We start from the raw sequence: 20,092 nt of genomic DNA, 5'->3' as shown, positions 1-20,092 counted from the left end.
GAGCTGCAAGATGTCACAGGTTATACTTGTATGTGCAAAGAAAATCAATAGTTCTACACACCCAGAACTTTCAATTGTTCATCTAATGTTTCAACTCCCTGAGAGACAGATCCATGGTTCCAGTATTTGAGAAGGTTTATTTTCTTGTTACCATTTTAAAGAAAACTGTTTACAATATCAACTGTAAAGGAATGCTGCCTGAAGTTGTAACTGTTGGGATCATGTCATGTGACAATGGATGTGGCGTTGTTCTCTATAGTGAGGAAATATGTCAATAATATTGTTTGAACTAATCAATCCATGTCTAAGATTGCTAAAATGCATTGTCAAATATCAGAGAGATATATAATATTGAAATTATTCTATCCTTGTCGGTTCCGGTCATAGAGAAAGGTTGTGGTGTATTGTTACAACCACGATAAGAAGATGAGCTTGTATTATACTTTGCTGAAGAAGGAGGTCAAGTGTACATAACTGCTAGTGTTTGATTCGTTTCCATGGAGACATGTCACGTAACCATAAACAATGTGAGGTTCCAACTGTCCTCAATCATTCCGATAGATACAGTATCGACTGTGTACCTGATCACATTGAAATACCCGTACACAATTTATTGCAAGGCCATGCATGACTTCATTGATGCACCTCCCATGAGGAATATAACAACTTTGATGACTTCCCGTGACAATGGTAGACTGAGATACAAGTGAGGATGCCTCTGTGGCTAGGGTAGGTTGGCTGGTTGGCTGGTTGCTTGGTTGTTTGGTTAACCCCACACTCAGGAATATTCAGCCATAAATAATCAAATCTGCACTGGACAATCTAGTGATCAACAGCATGAGCGTCAGTCTGATGCACCCTTAATAACAGGGCCTATTTCCAGACAAGTAATGGTGAATGCAAGACTATGATCAGCATGGTCAAGAGGGGAAAATATTTCATCTCCAAACCAGGGATTGTGCTGTAATATGGGAAAGAATGGATTTACATTGATGGCATATATTCAGGAAAAATAACAGTTGTTGAAAAGGCATCTTGTGCAGCATGGGTGTAATTCGGCAGGTGCTAGGAATTGTTCTAAAGGTGGTTTCTTGTAGACAGATCACTATACATCTCTCTCTGTGTAAATGATCATGGAGTAGACATACTTAGTACCACATGATGAATGTTAAACATTGCCTGAAATTGAGGCAAATAGAGACTGACAGATTGGTATACCAAATATTGGAGCTAGAAGATGACAAAAGTGGTGTGTGAATGATTTCAATTAAATTTGCAAGAGACTGTCTGTTTGCCCAAGTCTACTGTGCCCCTTTAATGTCCATGTCAGTTCTAGCACTCTGACCTTTGTGGAGAATCTGGAATTGGTGTTCAGCAACACAAACTTGTTATGAAAGACAAGTCTGCCGGTGATCGTGTGGTCAGACTTGCTGACCTGGTTCCTGAATGCCATCATGTCCTGTTTAGACTTCCAGGAACGGACACTTATTGACTGGCTGCAGACCCATGGTACAGGTGTGATATTGCTGAGTGTGCCATATTTTTTAAGATACAAACAAAAGTAAACTGAATCAGAGGTACCTAGTTGTCATAGCAAAGTCTATTCATGTTAAAGCAAGACCTCTTACTGAAGACACAAGTGTTTTGAGGTTTGCTGCTCAAAAGAACTTTGGGATTGCCATGATCTTGTGTAATGAGTCTTGCCTCAGTAGATTAAAGAATCGTGTCCCTGAGCATCTTTTTGAGTAGCGTAAGTCAGCCTTACACTAAATTATTGCCTGATTATACAGATAGTATCCAACTATGACACAAATCAGTAATTAAAGTATTCGGGTCTCAGTTGCTACAGATCACCTTGCGTAGTGTCTTGTTAAGGATGTATATTAATGACATATAATAACCTAATCCCTAGCCCAGTGATATGGGGAGGAGATTGGTAGTCTGAATCAGTCTAGAGGTTGTAGAGAACATGTTCATTTATGTCAAGGATGTACAAATAGCATACAAATCTGGAATGATAGCTGACGATAAGGGGAGATAAGTGTACAGCTGTCTTGACCAACGTGAAAGGTTACATGGTCATGCTTATTACTGAGCTCATGTTTATAAAGAACCTCATCAGCTGTCCACTGAGGTGGATCAAAATCTGTTTCCAGGTATTAACATTTATGTCTCAAGGTTGTACTTAAATGGAGGGAATGGTGAACAAGATCCCTTGCTCTCAGCTGCCAGAGTTTACATGCTATGTCAGATTAGATACAACACACCCACTATCCTACTCAGTGAACCCACTATCCCAATCTACATACCTATCCCAGCTGCCTGTTCCTCTACTCTACCTTACCAACTCACTTCCCCATCCCACCCACTATATCCAATCACACCTGATCAAACTGACATTTTTTTGTTTTTCATGGAGGAAATTATTTTTACATTAGTGATGCTTGACTTCTACACAATTACCACCTTATCATATTATACACTCTTATACTTTGCCGTTTTGTATGCAGTAAACGTAGAGCCTTTAAGATAAACAGCTATGGCAGCATCTTCTGTTTGTCTGATACTGAAGCAGTGGTAGAATATTCATATCATTATTGGAGATGGTCTGGATGGTGTAGTGTTCTACATGTATGGATTTCAATAATGCTTTATCGATTGTTAACGCTATGATTATATGTGTTTTGGTGCTAAATAAATGGACACATTATTATTATTAGACACTAAAAGATGGTACTTTCTGTTATCCTGCCTGCTGCCGAGAATTAGGGGATAATCAGAGTCTTGAGTTGGGTATCCATTGCTGCATAGTATGTTAAGGGACTAGCACTATCACAGGCTTTAGGCAAGACTAGGAGAAGCAACCAATGTCTGTCACTAAACAAGTGAATAAGTGAAGTAATCTTGAACTTGCTGCTAAACACAATTTGCCAGACCTCAAATCATCATTTGTTGAGCTAGGATAGGATTGAATCTGTTCTATCCAATAGATCAATAAATGGCATACATCTTGAAGGTTTACATAGGCTGTAAAGAGCGTTTGCTGTATATACTACTGGTAGTTCAGGCAACTGTCAGAGACTCAAGTTGACTTCTAGTTGTGTAATGTGATTTTGTAGATCCAGTATACAACGTACAATCAATAAGAGCTGTAACAGGGAGACCGACACAGTGTTAGTTAGGTGTGGGCCTAAACACTCGAGAAGGTCACAGATGGCTGCACATTGCATGTGATGAACACAACTGCGACTGTTCCTACACAGACCCTTGTCATGCTGGGATGCCATTGTACAAACACCCTTTATATGTTTCCCTACTGGGATGCCATTGCACAAATACCCTTTGTATGTTGTCATACTGGGATGCCATTGCACAAACACCCTTTTTATGTTTTCATACTGCGATGCCATTGTACAAACCCCCTTTACATGTTGTCATACTGCGATGCCATTGTACAAACACCCTTTGCATGTTGTCATACTGCGATGCCATTGCACATGGATCCTCTTCATTCAGGAATGCCATTGTATGTGGAAAGTTTTCATGCTTTCATTCTGTGGTGCTATTGCAGATGGACCCTTGTCATCCCTTCATGCTGGGATACCATTATAGAGCTCAGGTTTCAATGTTACAGCCAATACAATATTTGAGACTTTTACAAAATTTGCTGAAGTAGGGTTTTATTGATTGGTGTGTTGTAAAGAGTCAAGCGTGGCTGTCAGCTTAATAATAGCATGTGTTTATGTGAAATTTATAGATATCTTTTCATGGCGAGAAAATAAAGACTGGGGTTTATATTGTGTTTACTTTTGTTTAGGATGTCAACTGAGTAGTTTTAACGGTGCCATAAAGGAACATTTTGTGACAGGGTCTTTCCGGAAATTACATGAAACTTGAAAATGAATGAACGGTAACCAAGTTCTGTAGGTCAGTTATTAATGGGTAGGCTAGTGGGGAATGTGTTGTGACCCATTAATTGTGCTGAGTTTGACTCTATAGTTACAGTGGTTATCTCAAGCATAAGGTTTCTCTATCATGATTTGCCGTAAATGTTCCCAATAAGGAGTGGTGGAAGCAAAATGGTTAGAGTATTCAGTCATCATGCAGCTGCGTTTGAGTCACAATATGGACACAATGTGTAAAGGCAAAGTCTGGTGTCCTCTGCCGTCATATTGCCTTAAGAGGTGTAAAAACTCACTCACTCACTCACTCACTCACTGTAGTGACATGGTTAAAGTTCTGTTTTTGATAACTTTATTGGCATTTCTTTCTTACTTCACAGGTTCCTGACATCCTTAGTGATGAACTGATGTTTGGTGTGGAGAAGTATACTGACAATGATGACATAGCCCGGGCCATGAACTTCATACAGAAATCTGTAAGTCTGTCCTGGATATGGCACTAAAACTCCTGCAGCCCACAGACTTGACCTTGTGGCGAAACCGCTTCCCATATGTTGCTCACAGGAAGGGCGATCTTTTTGAATTTATCTTCCCTTCACTAATCTGCTAGGTGCGCTGATCTGGACGGTCCAACCTTAAAGTGACAGCTCATGTCGTATGTTGGAGGCAAGAAGTTGGACCATCGCTTATATCATTTTAAAAGGAGAGTTATCGCCCCTCGCAACAGAAAGATCACCCATTGTGGTGGTGGGGTAGCTAGGTGGTTGAAACGTTCACTCGGTATACTGAAGACACATGTTTGATTTCCCACATGTGAACAGTGTGTGGAGCTCATTTCTGGTGTCCCCCTTGACACTGCTGGATGTTGCTAAAAGTGGAGTAAAACCATGCTCCCATTCCTTCAGGAATTCTTGGTCAGAATAGGTCTCCATGACATAAGAGCAGTGTTAGTGACATGTTACCTGGGAAAATATGTGTCTAGTGTGTATTGGTGCTGGAACAATCAACGTAAGTCTGCCTGACCATGATTCCTCTACTGAGTCATGATATGGCTGAAAGAGTGCTGATGGTCACAATACAACATGTACACCATTCAATCATTCACTGGACGTACTTGCAAACAAATTCATATCAACTTTGACACTTTCAGCATTATTTGGTTGTATGTTTGGGAATAAGGTTTGTTTGATGCAGTATTTTGCTTTATTCAGTTTGCTTCTGTCAGGAGAAGTGCTACTTTCTGAAAGAAATATTTTTATGAGAGTTAGATGAGTGTTACCTTAGGCCTTTTCTATTTATATGCGGTATTCTCTGCAGTTCAAATGTTGCGGCTTCAAGACATTTGAGGACTACATAAATTACAACAAAGACTTTGCCTGTGATTCGCCTAAACCCATGGCATGTGGTGTACCCTATACCTGCTGTAAAGTAAGGGAGGTAAGTCATGTGCTATTTACGTGTAGCAGTAGAGTGTTCACTTCCTTATACATTTAATTACGTTGCTGTGTCTTTCAAGAAGAATTCTACGTACGATTAGAGTCTAAAGATATTTATATCACTTCTACCTTCTAAGGAGTCTGACCCGTGAAGGTCTCAGGGTAGAATAGGCCTTCAGCAACCCATGCTTGCCATATAAGGCAAATGCTTGTCGTAAGAGGCGACTAACGGGATCTGGTGGTCAGGCTCGCTGACTTGGTTGAAAGATGTCATCGGTTGTCATCCCAGTTGCGCAGATCCATGCTCATGTTGTTGATCACTGGATTGTCTGGTCCAGACTCAATTATATATCGACTGTTGCCATATAGCTGGAATATTGCTGAGTGCGGCATAAAACTAAACTCACTCACTCACTCACTCTAAGGAGTCTAAGGATACTTATGTCATGGCCTTAGTCACATCAAGCTAATGGGGTTTCAAAGCAGCATTAAAGACAAAGCCAGACTTTTACAACTTAATGGTGGAAGATTTTATACATAATTTGATTGTGTAGAACTGTGTCACCATTTTAAACTAAACAACCAATTCATCAAAATGACATGGTCAGGTAAATAGAAACAAATTGAATCTGTGTCCATTTCATTTGTCATGGTTTTTAGCCTTTCTCAAATGTATGAAATATTATTATAAATCACAGAGTATATGCTTTATATGAACAATAATAGTTATTGGAAAGTAGAACTCTTAGTTTTATCTGTGTACAATAAATACAATCTACATTTCTAGTGCTCATCTATGTTTCCTGTCTTAACAACCACTTAACAGCCTCTTATATGTGTGTATCTTCTTCAGAATGTTGCCCTGCCCAAGACATGTGGCTACGGAGTCATGGGGAATGCTACAGTGAGTGTGAGAGTCCATATCAACCATGTCACTTTACGGAACAAGGACAATATCTTTGTTTTCTGTCGCTGATATCTGAGAGCCACTAAATACTTAACACTAAATAATTGTTTGCAATCCACAGTAAGTGGTGCATGGAGAATATTAGATAATAAAGGTTTCTAACATAGTCTGGCATACAGACCCTGAAGCAGATGTATCCAGACACCCTTTGCAAGTCTAGAATATGTAGTAAGTCCAAGTTACTGCAGTTGCCATTTCTGTTTCTGAAAATTATTGGGATAATTAATGAACTAATATCATGACAGTTAGTGTTGCAACAGTATGACTTGCTCCCCATATAATGAGATGCCAACTTTGTGTTCCAGCTTAATGACGTCATCTACACAGAGGGCTGCACTGATGCCTTCCTGAACTGGCTGGCCAGTCACCTGGACTATGTGGGTGCCACGGCTCTTGGATGTGCCATCCCTCAGGTGCCTGCCATTACTATAAGTGCTGACAGATAGTTTGTCTGAAACAAACATGTATTTCACTTAAGATGTCTGTCTTCATCAGTCCTTCCAATCAAACCTACCAACCAATCCTTCATTTTTCCATTGTTTCTTTGACATCTTATGAAGCCCTCTCACCTTCATAAAATGTCCATTATTCATCAAACCAACCTATCATCTGCTTCCCCAACAAACCAAACATCCTTCTACTTACAATAAAACCAACCATTCAACTGGTGTTCTGTCACACAAACCATCCCTCTGCTGACCCATGACACCATCCATCAATATATTGTTCCATGAAACCAACCATCAGTATGTTGACCTATCAAACCAAGCATCCTTCTTCTTACAATAAAACCAACCATTCAACTGGTGTTCTGTCACACAAACCATCCCTCTGCTGACCCATGACACCATCCATCAATATATTGTTCCATGAAACCAACCATCAGTATGTTGACCTATCAAACCAAACATCCTTCTACTTACAATAAAACCAACCATTCAACTGGTGTTCTGTCACACAAACCATCCCTCTGCTGACCCATGACACCATCCATCAATATATTGTTCCATGAAACCAACCATCAGTATGTTGACCTATCAAACCAAGCATCCTTCTTCTTACAATAAAACCAACCATTCAACTGGTGTTCTGTCACACAAACCATCCCTCTGCTGACCCATGACACCATCCATCAATATATTGTTCCATGAAACCAACCATCAGTATGTTGACCTATCAAACCAAACATGCTTCTTCTTACAATAAAACCAACCATTCAACTGGTGTTCTGTCACACAAACCATCCCTCTGCTGACCCATGACACCATCCATCAATATATTGTTCCATGAAACCAACCATCAGTATGTTGACCTATCAAACCAAGCATCCTTCTTCTTACAATAAAACCAACCATTCAACTGGTGTTCTGTCACACAAACCATCCCTCTGCTGACCCATGACACCATCCATCAATATATTGTTCCATGAAACCAACCATCAGTATGTTGACCTAACAAACCAAACATCCTTCTACTTACAATAAAACCAACCATTCAACTGGTGTTCTGTCACACAAACCATCCCTCTGCTGACCCATGACACCATCCATCAATATATTGTTCCATGAAACCAACCATCAGTATGTTGACCTATCAAACCAAACATCCTTCTTCTTACAATAAAACCAACCATTCAACTGGTGTTCTGTCACACAAACCATCCCTCTGCTGACCCATGACACCATCCATCAATATATTGTTCCATGAAACCAACCATCAGTATGTTGACCTATCAAACCAAGCATCCTTCTACTTACAATAAAACCAACCATTCAACTGGTGTTCTGTCACACAAACCATCCCTCTGCTGACCCATGACACCATCCATCAATATATTGTTCCATGAAACCAACCATCAGTATGTTGACCTATCAAACCAAGCATCCTTCTTCTTACAATAAAACCAACCATTCAACTGGTGTTCTGTCACACAAACCATCCCTCTGCTGACCCATGACACCATCCATCAATATATTGTTCCATGAAACCAACCATCAGTATGTTGACCTATCAAACCAAGCATCCTTCTTCTTACAATAAAACCAACCATTCAACTGGTGTTCTGTCACACAAACCATCCCTCTGCTGACCCATGACACCATCCATCAATATATTGTTCCATGAAACCAACCATCAGTATGTTGACCTATCAAACCAAACATGCTTCTTCTTACAATAAAACCAACCATTCAACTGCCAAACAAACCAACGTACTATTTACCCAAGACACCATCCATTCATTTATTGATAAATCAAACTACACCAGCCATCCACTGACCCATCAAACCAACCATCCACTGACCCATCAAACCAACCATCCACTGACCCATCAAACCAACCATACACTCACCCATCAAACCAAACATCCACTCACCCATCAAGCCATCCATAGACCTATGAAAACAACCATCCACTGACCCATCAAACCAACCATCCATTGACCTTTGAAAACAACCATCCATTGACTCTTCAAACCAACCATCCATTGACCCATCAAACCAAGCATCTATACATTCTTCCATTGAGCCCTTTTACTAAAGCCTGAGTTTGTTTCCTGTTGACAGATTTTCGGGATGCTGTTAGCCTATTTCTTCATCCGCCGTGTCAGTGACCTGAGGGTGTGGTATCGAGTGGACAACTTCCGCTCAGGCTAAGCCTGATCCAGCCCCAAGTTCAGCTCTAGTCAGCACAGCATCCACACAAATGTGCCCATGTACCTTCACAAGTAGGCCATAATCTCATTCTGTCATGCTGGAGTTGCACACACAAGATTCTGCCCTCCAGTGAGGCTATCACAAAGCTGTGCGATGTTAATGTATCAGGGTACATGTGGTACAGATTGTGTATCAGGAGAGTCATCATGGATATCCACTACCAGGGACCGGAACATCGATCCTCACAGCAATCTTAGTGCTAAGTCAGTGTTACATTAAGGGAGTGATGATCATCTTAGTGTGGAGATTAAGAGGTAGAATTGATTAACTACAAAAATAACTGATATTTGACATGAGCATTATTAATGCATAACTGATATGGTTTATCTGGATCACAGAAACTCGCTTTAGAGTTTCATTTTGAGACCAGTAGATTAGCTCTCATCTCACATCAGTTTCGACACAAAACATTATAAGAATTCAAAACAGGAAGACCCAGCTAATTCAGTACTCACTGGAATTCCCAGATATGAATTTATTATAATAAACTTTGCATTGTTGTCATGGTGATCTTGATATGGTGAACATAACGCTAAGGGTATACTGTCACAATATTTAGAGGTTGTCAGAAAAATGGAAATATTTTGTTTTTTAACATGGCTTAATGTAAATTTGTAGATGGTATTAGTTAAAAATATGTGTGTGTATTTGAAAAGAAATATCCAGAAATATACAAGGAATATTGATGAAAAGTTTATGAAAAGAATTATTTTGTGGAAATAATGAGTAATATTTTTGCAAACAAATTAGGAATTTATTCATAATGTGTATATTTGCCCTGTGTGTTGACTCCTCCTGTATATGGTAATATTTCTTACTTCTGTTATGCAATACTCAATGTAGGTATTAAGGATGAATCATAACTGTCACAAAGACATCACATCACATATACAACTTAATGCCAGAAAATACCTGTAGTGTATGCATCATGCTCGGACGTTCTACGTCAACTTTCCTTACACCATGTATTTTGTCACATATTTCATACTGTTATCCAATCCCAAGCAGATATGTGAATGTTTTTTATCATGCCAATATACATACTGACTTCTTATGAATACATTAGACTGGTTTCACAAGACCTGTTTGTTTCACAAGACCTGTTTGATGTATAAAACAATACTCTTAATGGAGAGCCGTCACATTCAGAGATGTACAATATTCAACTCAGTCAGACTATCAAATTTACCCAAGCCACTAGGAGATTTATATTGTGTATTTCAGTATAGCCAGTATCAGACATGGTACAAGAATGAGGATATTTATTTCACTGAAATTACTGTAAGTAGTAATTAGATTATTTGTTTTCCTGAAGCTGATATGACTTTAAATTAGATTATTTATTTTACTGAAGCTACTGTGAGTATCAATAAGGTTATTTAATATACTGAAGCTACTGTGAGTATCAATAAGGTTATTTAATATACTGAAGCTACTGTGAGTATCAATTAGATTATTTAACTTACTGAGGTACTACGAGTATCAATTAGATCCTAAGATCCTAGATTAACCCAGGTTTTTGGTCTTGTCTTATATAATTTCCATGAATGCCAAGATTATCAATATTTTCAGAAAAGAGGTATCTTTCTTTCCGTAGGCAATACTATCTTGGTTGGTCTTCAGTTCGAAGACGACAAACAATTAATTGTGGTTTAAGAAATCGGATCAGAGCTGAGTTTGTCGATGCAATGTACATTGACCACCACCAGCACGGATGACAGTGAAATGGCGACATCTGCAGGAGTTTCCCCAGTACAGAATCTCTCACTACGCAGTAGTATGCAACCCGATCTCACCTGTCCAGTCTCTCACATCCATCCATCAGTCCATCTGTCCGTCCACATGCCTTTACTCGTTTTGGCCATCTTTCTCAAGCATTAAATGTTTTGGGCGTACATTCTCATTGTTACAAATCTGCTTGTGGTCAAATCTCCATGGACGCTTGAAGTTTCGGTGTGCGGTATGCGGCTTCCAGTGAATTTGTCAGTGTGAAAAGTAAATACTCAAAATGGCATTTTACCTTTTTGTTTGTTTATTCATTGCCAGCATTTCATTCGAGATATTATTTCAGGTGATAAGAAACCGAATTAAAACTAATCAGTGATCAAGGAGAGAACTTGTATTTATTACACACATTTGTTCTACCTATAACACAATGTATAATAAGGTTTTGTGTTTCCTTTGGAACTTAAGTCCATAAATAGTGTCTCCTGCTTTGCTAATGCTGGAGTATTGCTAGTATTACCCAGTGTAAAACCATACTCACTCACTCATCTAATACAATAGGACACACTTCACAGAATTTTGGCTGAAAGAGGACATAGTTCTGTTTATATCACTGAGAAAATGTAACATCACTAAGAAAATGTCATATGTATGTGCTTAAATCTCTCATTACCATGACAACGAACCCGTAAAAGTTCCAAACATCTGGACATTTGTGACATATTAGACACATCCTGTGTTAACTAGACATATGAAGACAAAATGTTTTATTAGTAATAACAGAGTTTTTTTCAGATTTTTCCTGAATCGTATTCAGCATTTGCCAAATTTTGTTGTGAAAATATTTATGTGCATAATATTTCAACTTTTAGATAAAACCTCATAATCTCTTTTTACTTATTTTTTTACTGTTGATATTTTGTATGTTGCAGTTTTGTTGTCCTTTACAGCCTGTGAAACAACAGCAGATAGATCTGTCATTTTATGTTACCTGCTTCCATTTTGATTGCCATAATATTTACAATTTATTTTTGTGTGATTTCTGTTTATTTTGAACTCACCTGGTTGAGGGTCAAGTGAGTGAAATTGATTGGTTGTCGTGGAAATGTTTCTAGACTCAGTTGATATGCTGAAGTTGAGACTCACTGTTTGTCACATTGTTCAATGGGTCTGTAGAAGCATCAGCCAATATTAACCCTACTATTAACGAACTCTTTAACACAGACTGATCGTTGTACTACAACTGAATGAGCTGCCGTGAACTAGAAAATTGTGCTGATACATTTTGTTCAACATAAGACACCATGTGGTATAGTGCAAACAATTGTTAAAAACAATTGTTAGGGCCAGACCAATTTCATTTCTTGTCTTACAGATCCTCCAGTCATATTTTTACAATAATATGGGCAAAAAATATAAAGAAACTTTCCCTGCTAAAAAAATGAAATCCAAATGTTTTTTGTCAGCCATAAACCTAAACTTACAAGAATTCTTTTCTTTTTGTTGTTTTTTTCCCTATGACTTCATAAATTGCCCGAAGTAAAGTACTTGTAGTATTTAGAAGGAATATTACATTGGTAAATTTTTTCCCCTCCTCCCCTAAGGTTTTCTGAGGACAAAAGTCCATAAAACAAGAAATAGAATTTGTTTGGCCAAAATGATGAAAGAAATATACTCTGAACTGTAGCTGTTCTTCTGGTAGAATATTTTCTTCTCATTGTCCATATGGTGACTATGGTCACCAATACACTTGAGCCAAAAATAACTGAAACTCAGTATGTGCATTCAGGGGTTTTAAACAAGAGACAACAATATCCAACCCAAAATAATTTTCTTACTACATTATCTTTTACTTTTTGTCTTTTTCATTTTGAAAATAAATTTGTATGCATTAGCGTATAATTATTTTGGTTTATGTACTTGCTTAAACCATTATGGCAGATTGTTCTAACAGTACATATACGGTCAGTTTGACAACAGGATTGTAGCAGTCGATGCTATGTAGTCCTTTGGTTTTGCATTCTACATTCCTAGAAAGGAAATATATGTTTAAGTACAGCTTTGTTACAGATACCATAATTCTATTTTGAGTACAGTCATGCTTATTTATGTAATGCCATATATTACATGTTATATTTTTATATTTTGTTTGGCCCTTTAGTAGCGGTAAGCCATTCCCCTCTTATGTGAGTAGCGCACAAAACGACAGTAGACATGCCTCGAAGACACAAAATTTTTATGAACCTTTCCAACCAGAGATCTTGTCCTTATCAACATACTTACAATAAAGCAACTAGTTGTTTTGTTTCATTTTGTGAATTTCAGATGTCAACTCAGCACTCGCTTTTGAAAAATGTCCTTATCCTTTTTATTTGGCTTATAAGGAAACAGTAGGATTTCAAAATGAATGATAACTTTAGAATAGCATTCCATTATTAATGATATCATAAACACTGATGCAACTCAGCACCCAATTATTGGATCAAGAATATTCTGAAAATATATGAACTGAAATTGATTCTTATGTTGTTTAATTCTATTTTTACAAGATAAAGTACTGCTATTTTAAGGCAACAGTGGACAAAATTTATCAATCATGATGAACAGGTTTTTCTAGAGAATAAGCTTTCGCGAAATATAATGTACAGCGTGAAAATAAACACTGCTCTACTTTCATTACATTATGAGCTTATGATTTTAGAATAACAGTTTATGTAAAGGACCCTGTCAAATATTGTCATAACATTTCATCAACATTTCTACATGTTTTCTTAATGTACATTTGTATATCATCCTAAGCATGTACTAGATATTTACCTGCAGCTTGCCTTGTGCAATATTGCTCTAGGGTAGTGAAGTGACTTGCTAAGTGAGACATGATTATTAAGGTTAGGTTGACGATGTTGTGAAGTTAGCCATTCAGGGATTTGGCTGTAGCTGTTGTCATGGTCTCTGTTGTATTATATGTTCTCTGTTCTTTTTACTTATATAAACTTCTGTTAGACTAAACAGCTTTTGTCATCTTTGAACCTTGTGTTCAGATGGGGCAGTCTGGTGGTTAAAGCTATAGCCTGGCACATTGAAGACATGAGTTCGATTTTGGTCACCAGCAACACATGCTTGCCAGAAAGGGCAACTGACGGGATTGGGAGGGCAGACATTGTGACTTGGCTGAACTATGTAACTGCATCGCAATTTAGTAGACCGATGCTCATGTTGTTGATCACAGGACTGTCAGTTCCAGATTCAACTATTTACATACCGCCACTACATAGGTGTAACATTGTCGAGTGTGGCTTTAAACAACATGTGCGCCACAGTACCCATTTCATCAAAACTGGATAAGGCTCAGGGAAGCAGCTGAACATAGCATACTGTGGCATTTAATACCACAGTACCCCAACCTTTGAAGTTTCCAGGTAGAACGGGTCTTCAGTAACTCATGCTTGTCGTATGAGGAGACAAATGGGTTGAAAATGGTTGACACATCATCATATTCCAATTGCTGCTGATGCTGCTGATCACTGGATTGTTTGGTCCAGACTTTCAAACTGCCGCCACAAACTGGTAGCTGGAATATTGTGAGTGCAGCATTCAACAACAAACCAACCAACCACAGTGCTTATTCCATCACAATCAGTGGATAAGGCCAAGGGAGGCAATATCAGATCGAACTGTGGCACCTTGTATACTACTATACCTGTTGGTTTCGCCTGAAGATGACAAAGAACAACAAATGACCTACAACTGTGTAGTTGTTTTATTAGCATGCTATTATGCATGAAGACAATACAGAGACAACTGAGAGACATATGATCCTAGAAACTGTACAGAGTCTGTACAGGGGAACTGTGAGTGGCTAGGGGTGGACCTCCACAGTACAGGGAACATGTGTAAGGCTATTAAACTGCATCACAACAGACTCAACTCGAGTCTAGTAGGTCTACAATACGCCCAATCTTCTCTACAGCACCAGCAGGCTCAAAATGAACTGTGGACAAGTGAATATTAACTTACATTTCACTTGGGATAACAGAGATTTTTTTTAAAAAAAACAAAACTACTGTAAATGGTACTGAAACTGGACAGAATATATGATGGTTGTCTGATTTCTACAACCACATCACAAGAGCACTAAAATGATCAAGAAGATAAAGTTTTAGTTCTGTTAATACATTTCCACTGAACATAAAATCTCAAGGAACTTTTTTAATTTATGCGTAGCTTGTAAATCAAATGGACAGAAAAATAAAATTCAAATTTTAACCACACTCTCTAAATATTTCCTCCACTTCATATACATGATCTAAACGCCAGTAACCCATCCCATGTGCTGATGCTGCAGACAAAGTCTGGGGTAGCTGTCATCTAGTGATTCATACCTACCACAATGATACCTTGTCTACAAGTACTTGTCTACAAATTTCACACACATGCGCAGGTTAAGTCCAGCATGTGCCTTGTTTGGTGTATGAATGCTACAATGGAGGATGGACAATGTTCCTAATTGAAGTACTTCAGTCCTGGATGACCTTTGAACTAGATACCCTGTCCCAAAATATACTTAATGCAGGTTTACATCAAATAGTTGATTTCAAATGCCTGAGATTTTAAAATACCTGGGCAACAAGGAAGAAAATATTTCCCATGTCAGGAAGCCAATAAAAGAAACCCAGATTTTATTTACCAACTCTGATATCACATTTGAAGTGATGCTTAAATTTAACACACATACACAAAAAAATAATACCCTAAAAAATCTGAAGTTTATGTAAGTTATAAATATTTGAAACTTTTTCAAACTTCAGTTAAATCCAAAATGAACTGTCTCTTCATGAGAAATCAAACACTTTATCGCACATGAAGATTTCATAATAAGGTAAAATATAGTTTCCTATTTTGCAATGAAAGCACTAAGATACAACATGACCCTTACCCTAAATGACAGATGATGGTTAAACATGAGCTGCTATTGACAAGTTACCTACAATTATGACACACTATGTATACACATAACAAACACAGACATCAATATGTTCATTTCTGAAATGTACACAACTTGCAATGTTATTAACATGATAAAACACATTCTCCAGTGTATTAAAGTCTACTCACTGTACATATATGCGGATCCGACCTACACAACTGTGGCTGGTTGTATGGTGAAACCTACAACAAATGCTGATATCACAAATAGATTTCCTTCAGTGTCGTTTACACTTACATGAAGCTACGGTGCTGGTGATTGATGTTGAACTAGACATGACTACATGAGAATGGAATGCAACCATCAGGGAACAAATCTATACATTGGGTCTCACATATGCCATTAAAAAAAAAGTAGGAGATATTCCATTTTGCGAGCATTCCAATGCCAATGCGTACGAGAACAAGTAATACATATCCAAACATATGAAAGACTTCTAAACGAAGGGAATAAATTGTCACATTTTCCTTAATTTCTCTAATCATCAGTTTGCTCCTTGGTTTCATCATTTGCTTTTTATCAATCTCGTAAATCCAATCTCCCCTACTTTTTTTAATGGTATATTTTAATTAGACTGAAATTCACATTATGCTGCATGGAACTGAACCTTACACATGAACAATTCCATAAATTCATTCAAGTTAAAAATATCATACATAAAGATGGTTTGAAGAAGACTACATTTTCTGGAACGATAAATTTAAACCCGCGCAAAATCCATATCTGTACCATAAGGTGCCTGAAATCGATGACAATATTTTTGACAATATTTTTGATGACAAAAATTACCAATTATATTTGTCATAAATATCTCAACACAATGATATCCTGACGCATGAGAAAATAACAATGGCCACCTTGTCAATATGCATCTCCAATCACTCTTTGCATAGCAAGACCTAGTAACTGAAAGCAGGTCAAACTTAATTCAACCTTTCATATCTTAGATCACACTATGAATCATTTACCATCTTGGAAACCAAAAAATAGACAATGCCCCTCATTGTCATACAGAAATGAAGCTAATATTGACAGCTCAAGTTGAAAACCCAAACCCATAAACACCTGCTTAGTGTGAAAACATTAAACATTAAACCTTTGGTAGGTGCTTATCAATATTTTCTCACTCCTGATTGAGGAATGGTGGATGTCAAGGCCATTAATAGAATCATATACAGAGGCAATATCGACAAACCAAAATGTAGCTGGTACGAAGCACGGACATGGACAACAGGACTAGCTGGCGGAAAAGTTGTTGAAAGTTTGCAAATATATAGCAACATGATACATTAACTTCAGTCCAAATCTCTCTAGTTGATAATGAGACCAGTTGTTACTATCAGTTAATCCATTAGTAATACTTATCCTATATATTATCAGTTATATATATATTTATACATATTAACAAAGAATCTCTTCAACAATGGTGCATTGCTATGTCTTATGTAATGATACACATGAAAAAAGAGATTGGTTACCTTTATGTGTATTTGTACTCTTTATGAACTGAAACATAAATAACTCAATCCATCCAGTATCTAAAATTACATCTCAAAGTTTGGATCCAGAATCTAAATCCACAAAAAGTCACGACAGCTTTGTGGATTGGCACCCAGGAAAACATCCCAAAAAGTAATCACTGTCCTAGTATAATCACATCCAAGATACTTCAGAACAGACCGATGACTGTTGTAGACTTACAATACATTTTTCAAAACTTGGTATACAAATCCTCCAACTTCCAGTAAACTGTTATTTCACTGTATTGGCCAGAAAAAGGGAGAGAGAGAGGGAAGATAATTTTTTGCTCTTAGTATCTATATATAGTTTATCACATGAGCACATCCTCTTAAATATGTATCTTAAAATGATACAATCTTCAAAACCAAACAACAAATTCTTATGAAACTCTAGATGAAATATATATATAGCATTTTGTCTTTCCCTTCATAGTTTTTCAGCTAAAAATCAGTATTCCAAGAAATAAAATCTGTCCTTCACGAAACTGCTTTGTATCAGGAATTTCTCGATCAGTGTAGGTTATTATGATGTTGGGTTGGTGTAAATGTAGGACGTGATTATTTCACATAAACAACTAAACAACATGAAAGAACTGTGGTAATCTCTTGACTAGGGACTTCTACATTAACACAGGCTCTGTGGCACTATGATGTCTACATACTACCAAATCTACCACAAAAACCCTCAGCATTTATTTATATATTTAAAACTACACTTTTGCATTATCTACTGCAGAAAAGGAGAAACTGGAAACACTGCAACTGAGTAAAAGACCTTAAAGTCTAACTAATACTTTGTGGACAGGTAGTTTTACTGTATATTCTACAATTTCATCAAGACAGAAGTAGATAAATGCCCATCTCTGTCCAAGATTGAATCCAGTATATATTACCATAACGGAGTCGCCTACTGTGGCTATTGCAACAACTGAGGTCCAACATAGAATCCTGAATGATGGGAGTATACTAAAATAGAATAATGTCTTTGGCAACAAACAACACAGAGGATGATAAAGACTACAGTTCCTTTGCATACTTTAAAAAGGTTTTGCAACAAAAATGAGTCATTATGGAATGTCTCCAAATAACTATGTACACACTGATAGCACACATCGGCTGAACAGTCTTGCCACTACTTTTTACAGATGGGTGATAGGATTGCAATTTTTGTCTACTTTCTTGATGCATTTAAGCAAACATTCAAATCACTGCATTTCAGTCAGTAATGCCATTTGGCAACACAAAAAATAATTATGCCTTAGGAGTTTTACAAACAGTAATTAAACATATTATGTTGATCAATCTTATGCCTTTAGTAGTGTAAAGAAAATTAACAAGTGACCAATAAACGACTTGATGCATCAATGAAACTGATACTGGCTTGGTTCCTGAAAGTTTAAACCAGACCATGTTTGTTCTTGGTTTATAAATTATAGACACATGTACTAAGCATCTCATACAATGCATTAAGTATGTTACAATGGGCAAATACTTCCTCGTAGTACTGGTGTTCAACCAAAGAGCTAGTCTGGACAAAATACAGTTCAGAAAGTTCAAAAACATTTCGTTAATATGGAATGGCATTGTTTTTTGATTTACCTGTTCATGTTCATACTTGTCTGACCATACGCCAATGGAGAAAAAAATATTTAAAATCCAAACATCATATGTTTCTTTTCAAACTGGAATCCATAATCCGATAAATCTGATCAAAGAAATGAAAACTTCAACATTATCTGAACAAGAACTTCTTCAAACACATCGGCTTCAAGCAAACAAGATTTATACATTCAAGAAGATTGAGCACACAATCTACACTAAAATCAAAAAAAAAAAAAAAAAAAAAAAAAATGAATTAAAAATGTAAACAATGCAACAAGAACAGAGAATTCATGTAAGTTTCAACACAAGCTGTACCTGTACCTTTTTTAAGTGGCAACAGAGACAAATTTCACACGACAGTCACATGAGGTAAATAACCTATAAAATGATCCCCCAGTTTGGCCCATGAATAATGTTTATAACATATTTTCTCGTATATAACAATTAGCAAGCTTCCTATGTACAAACAAAACGATACACAGTATATACAGAATGACAGCTAGCATATTGCACATTGCCATTAGGAGTGTGTCAATGATATATTTATATATGAAGTTCATAATACTAATTCCACCAGAAACACACACATATTTATCTATATAGATATATGTAAGTTAGATTTTCACTTCACTGATTTTTATCTTTCACATATTATATATATCTCTAAACACTGTTGGAATGGAAATAAATAAAAATATATCTGTGCCTCATCATTTTAGCTCATTTAATTTTTCATTCAAACAGATTTCCCAAGAAAATATGACAGACCTGACAGCCATATAGAAATTCAGTTCAAAATCTTTTATACAAATGAAAGTGTTACCACTGGCATTAAAATTCATTCAACCTATTTATTTCATCAGTGATATTTTTCCAGAAAAAGCATAAACAAAGGCCTCTTGACCTTGACTCAGGTGAGCTAAGAGCAGCTTATTACAGACATAAACAATATAGGAGTGGCTACAGAATAATTCAGTAATTATCTAACCTCAATGCTAGAAAAGGTAAACGCTGGTTTTCAGGTATTGTTTTCAGGTGTGGCAAGGCAAACCTTCTGACATTTCATATCACTATGTGGTGCAAGGAATTGAATGTTCACTTAAAACACAAAAAAGTGAAGGTTTACTGAGAAGTGTAAATATATGAACACATTCAAAACCTGACGGACATACTGATGTGCACTGATCATTTCACGAAAACAATCAAAATACAACAATTACCCTTTCTTCAAAACAACTG

At 37.1% G+C, this 20,092-nt stretch overlaps 1 protein-coding gene across 2 annotated transcripts in view; it reads left to right on the top strand.

The window, feature by feature from the left end:
- Nucleotides 1–13,753, top strand: part of LOC137284804 (tetraspanin-15-like) — a 79,147-nt gene extending 65,394 nt beyond the window's left edge. The window contains exons 4-9 of one of the 2 annotated variants that reach the window (XR_010956922.1): nucleotides 4,283–4,378; nucleotides 5,220–5,339; nucleotides 6,192–6,242; nucleotides 6,611–6,718; nucleotides 8,870–10,393; nucleotides 10,433–13,753. Coding sequence is in view for 1 of the 2 variants with exons in the window: in XM_067816786.1 (XP_067672887.1) it covers nucleotides 4,283–4,378; nucleotides 5,220–5,339; nucleotides 6,192–6,242; nucleotides 6,611–6,718; nucleotides 8,870–8,959 (465 nt within the window). In the remaining variant the exon portion in view is untranslated. Of the gene's footprint in view, nucleotides 1–4,282; nucleotides 4,379–5,219; nucleotides 5,340–6,191; nucleotides 6,243–6,610; nucleotides 6,719–8,869 lie in introns of both variants that reach the window. The other variant, XM_067816786.1, reaches the window with a different exon arrangement.
- Nucleotides 13,754–20,092: the final 6,339 nt, after the last annotated feature.

This window comes from Haliotis asinina, chromosome 5 (genome assembly GCF_037392515.1).
Source record: "Haliotis asinina isolate JCU_RB_2024 chromosome 5, JCU_Hal_asi_v2, whole genome shotgun sequence".
NCBI lineage: Eukaryota > Metazoa > Mollusca > Gastropoda > Lepetellida > Haliotidae > Haliotis > Haliotis asinina.
The sequence above is the reverse complement of the archived record's forward strand: the minus strand, read 5'-3'. Positions and strand labels throughout refer to the sequence as shown.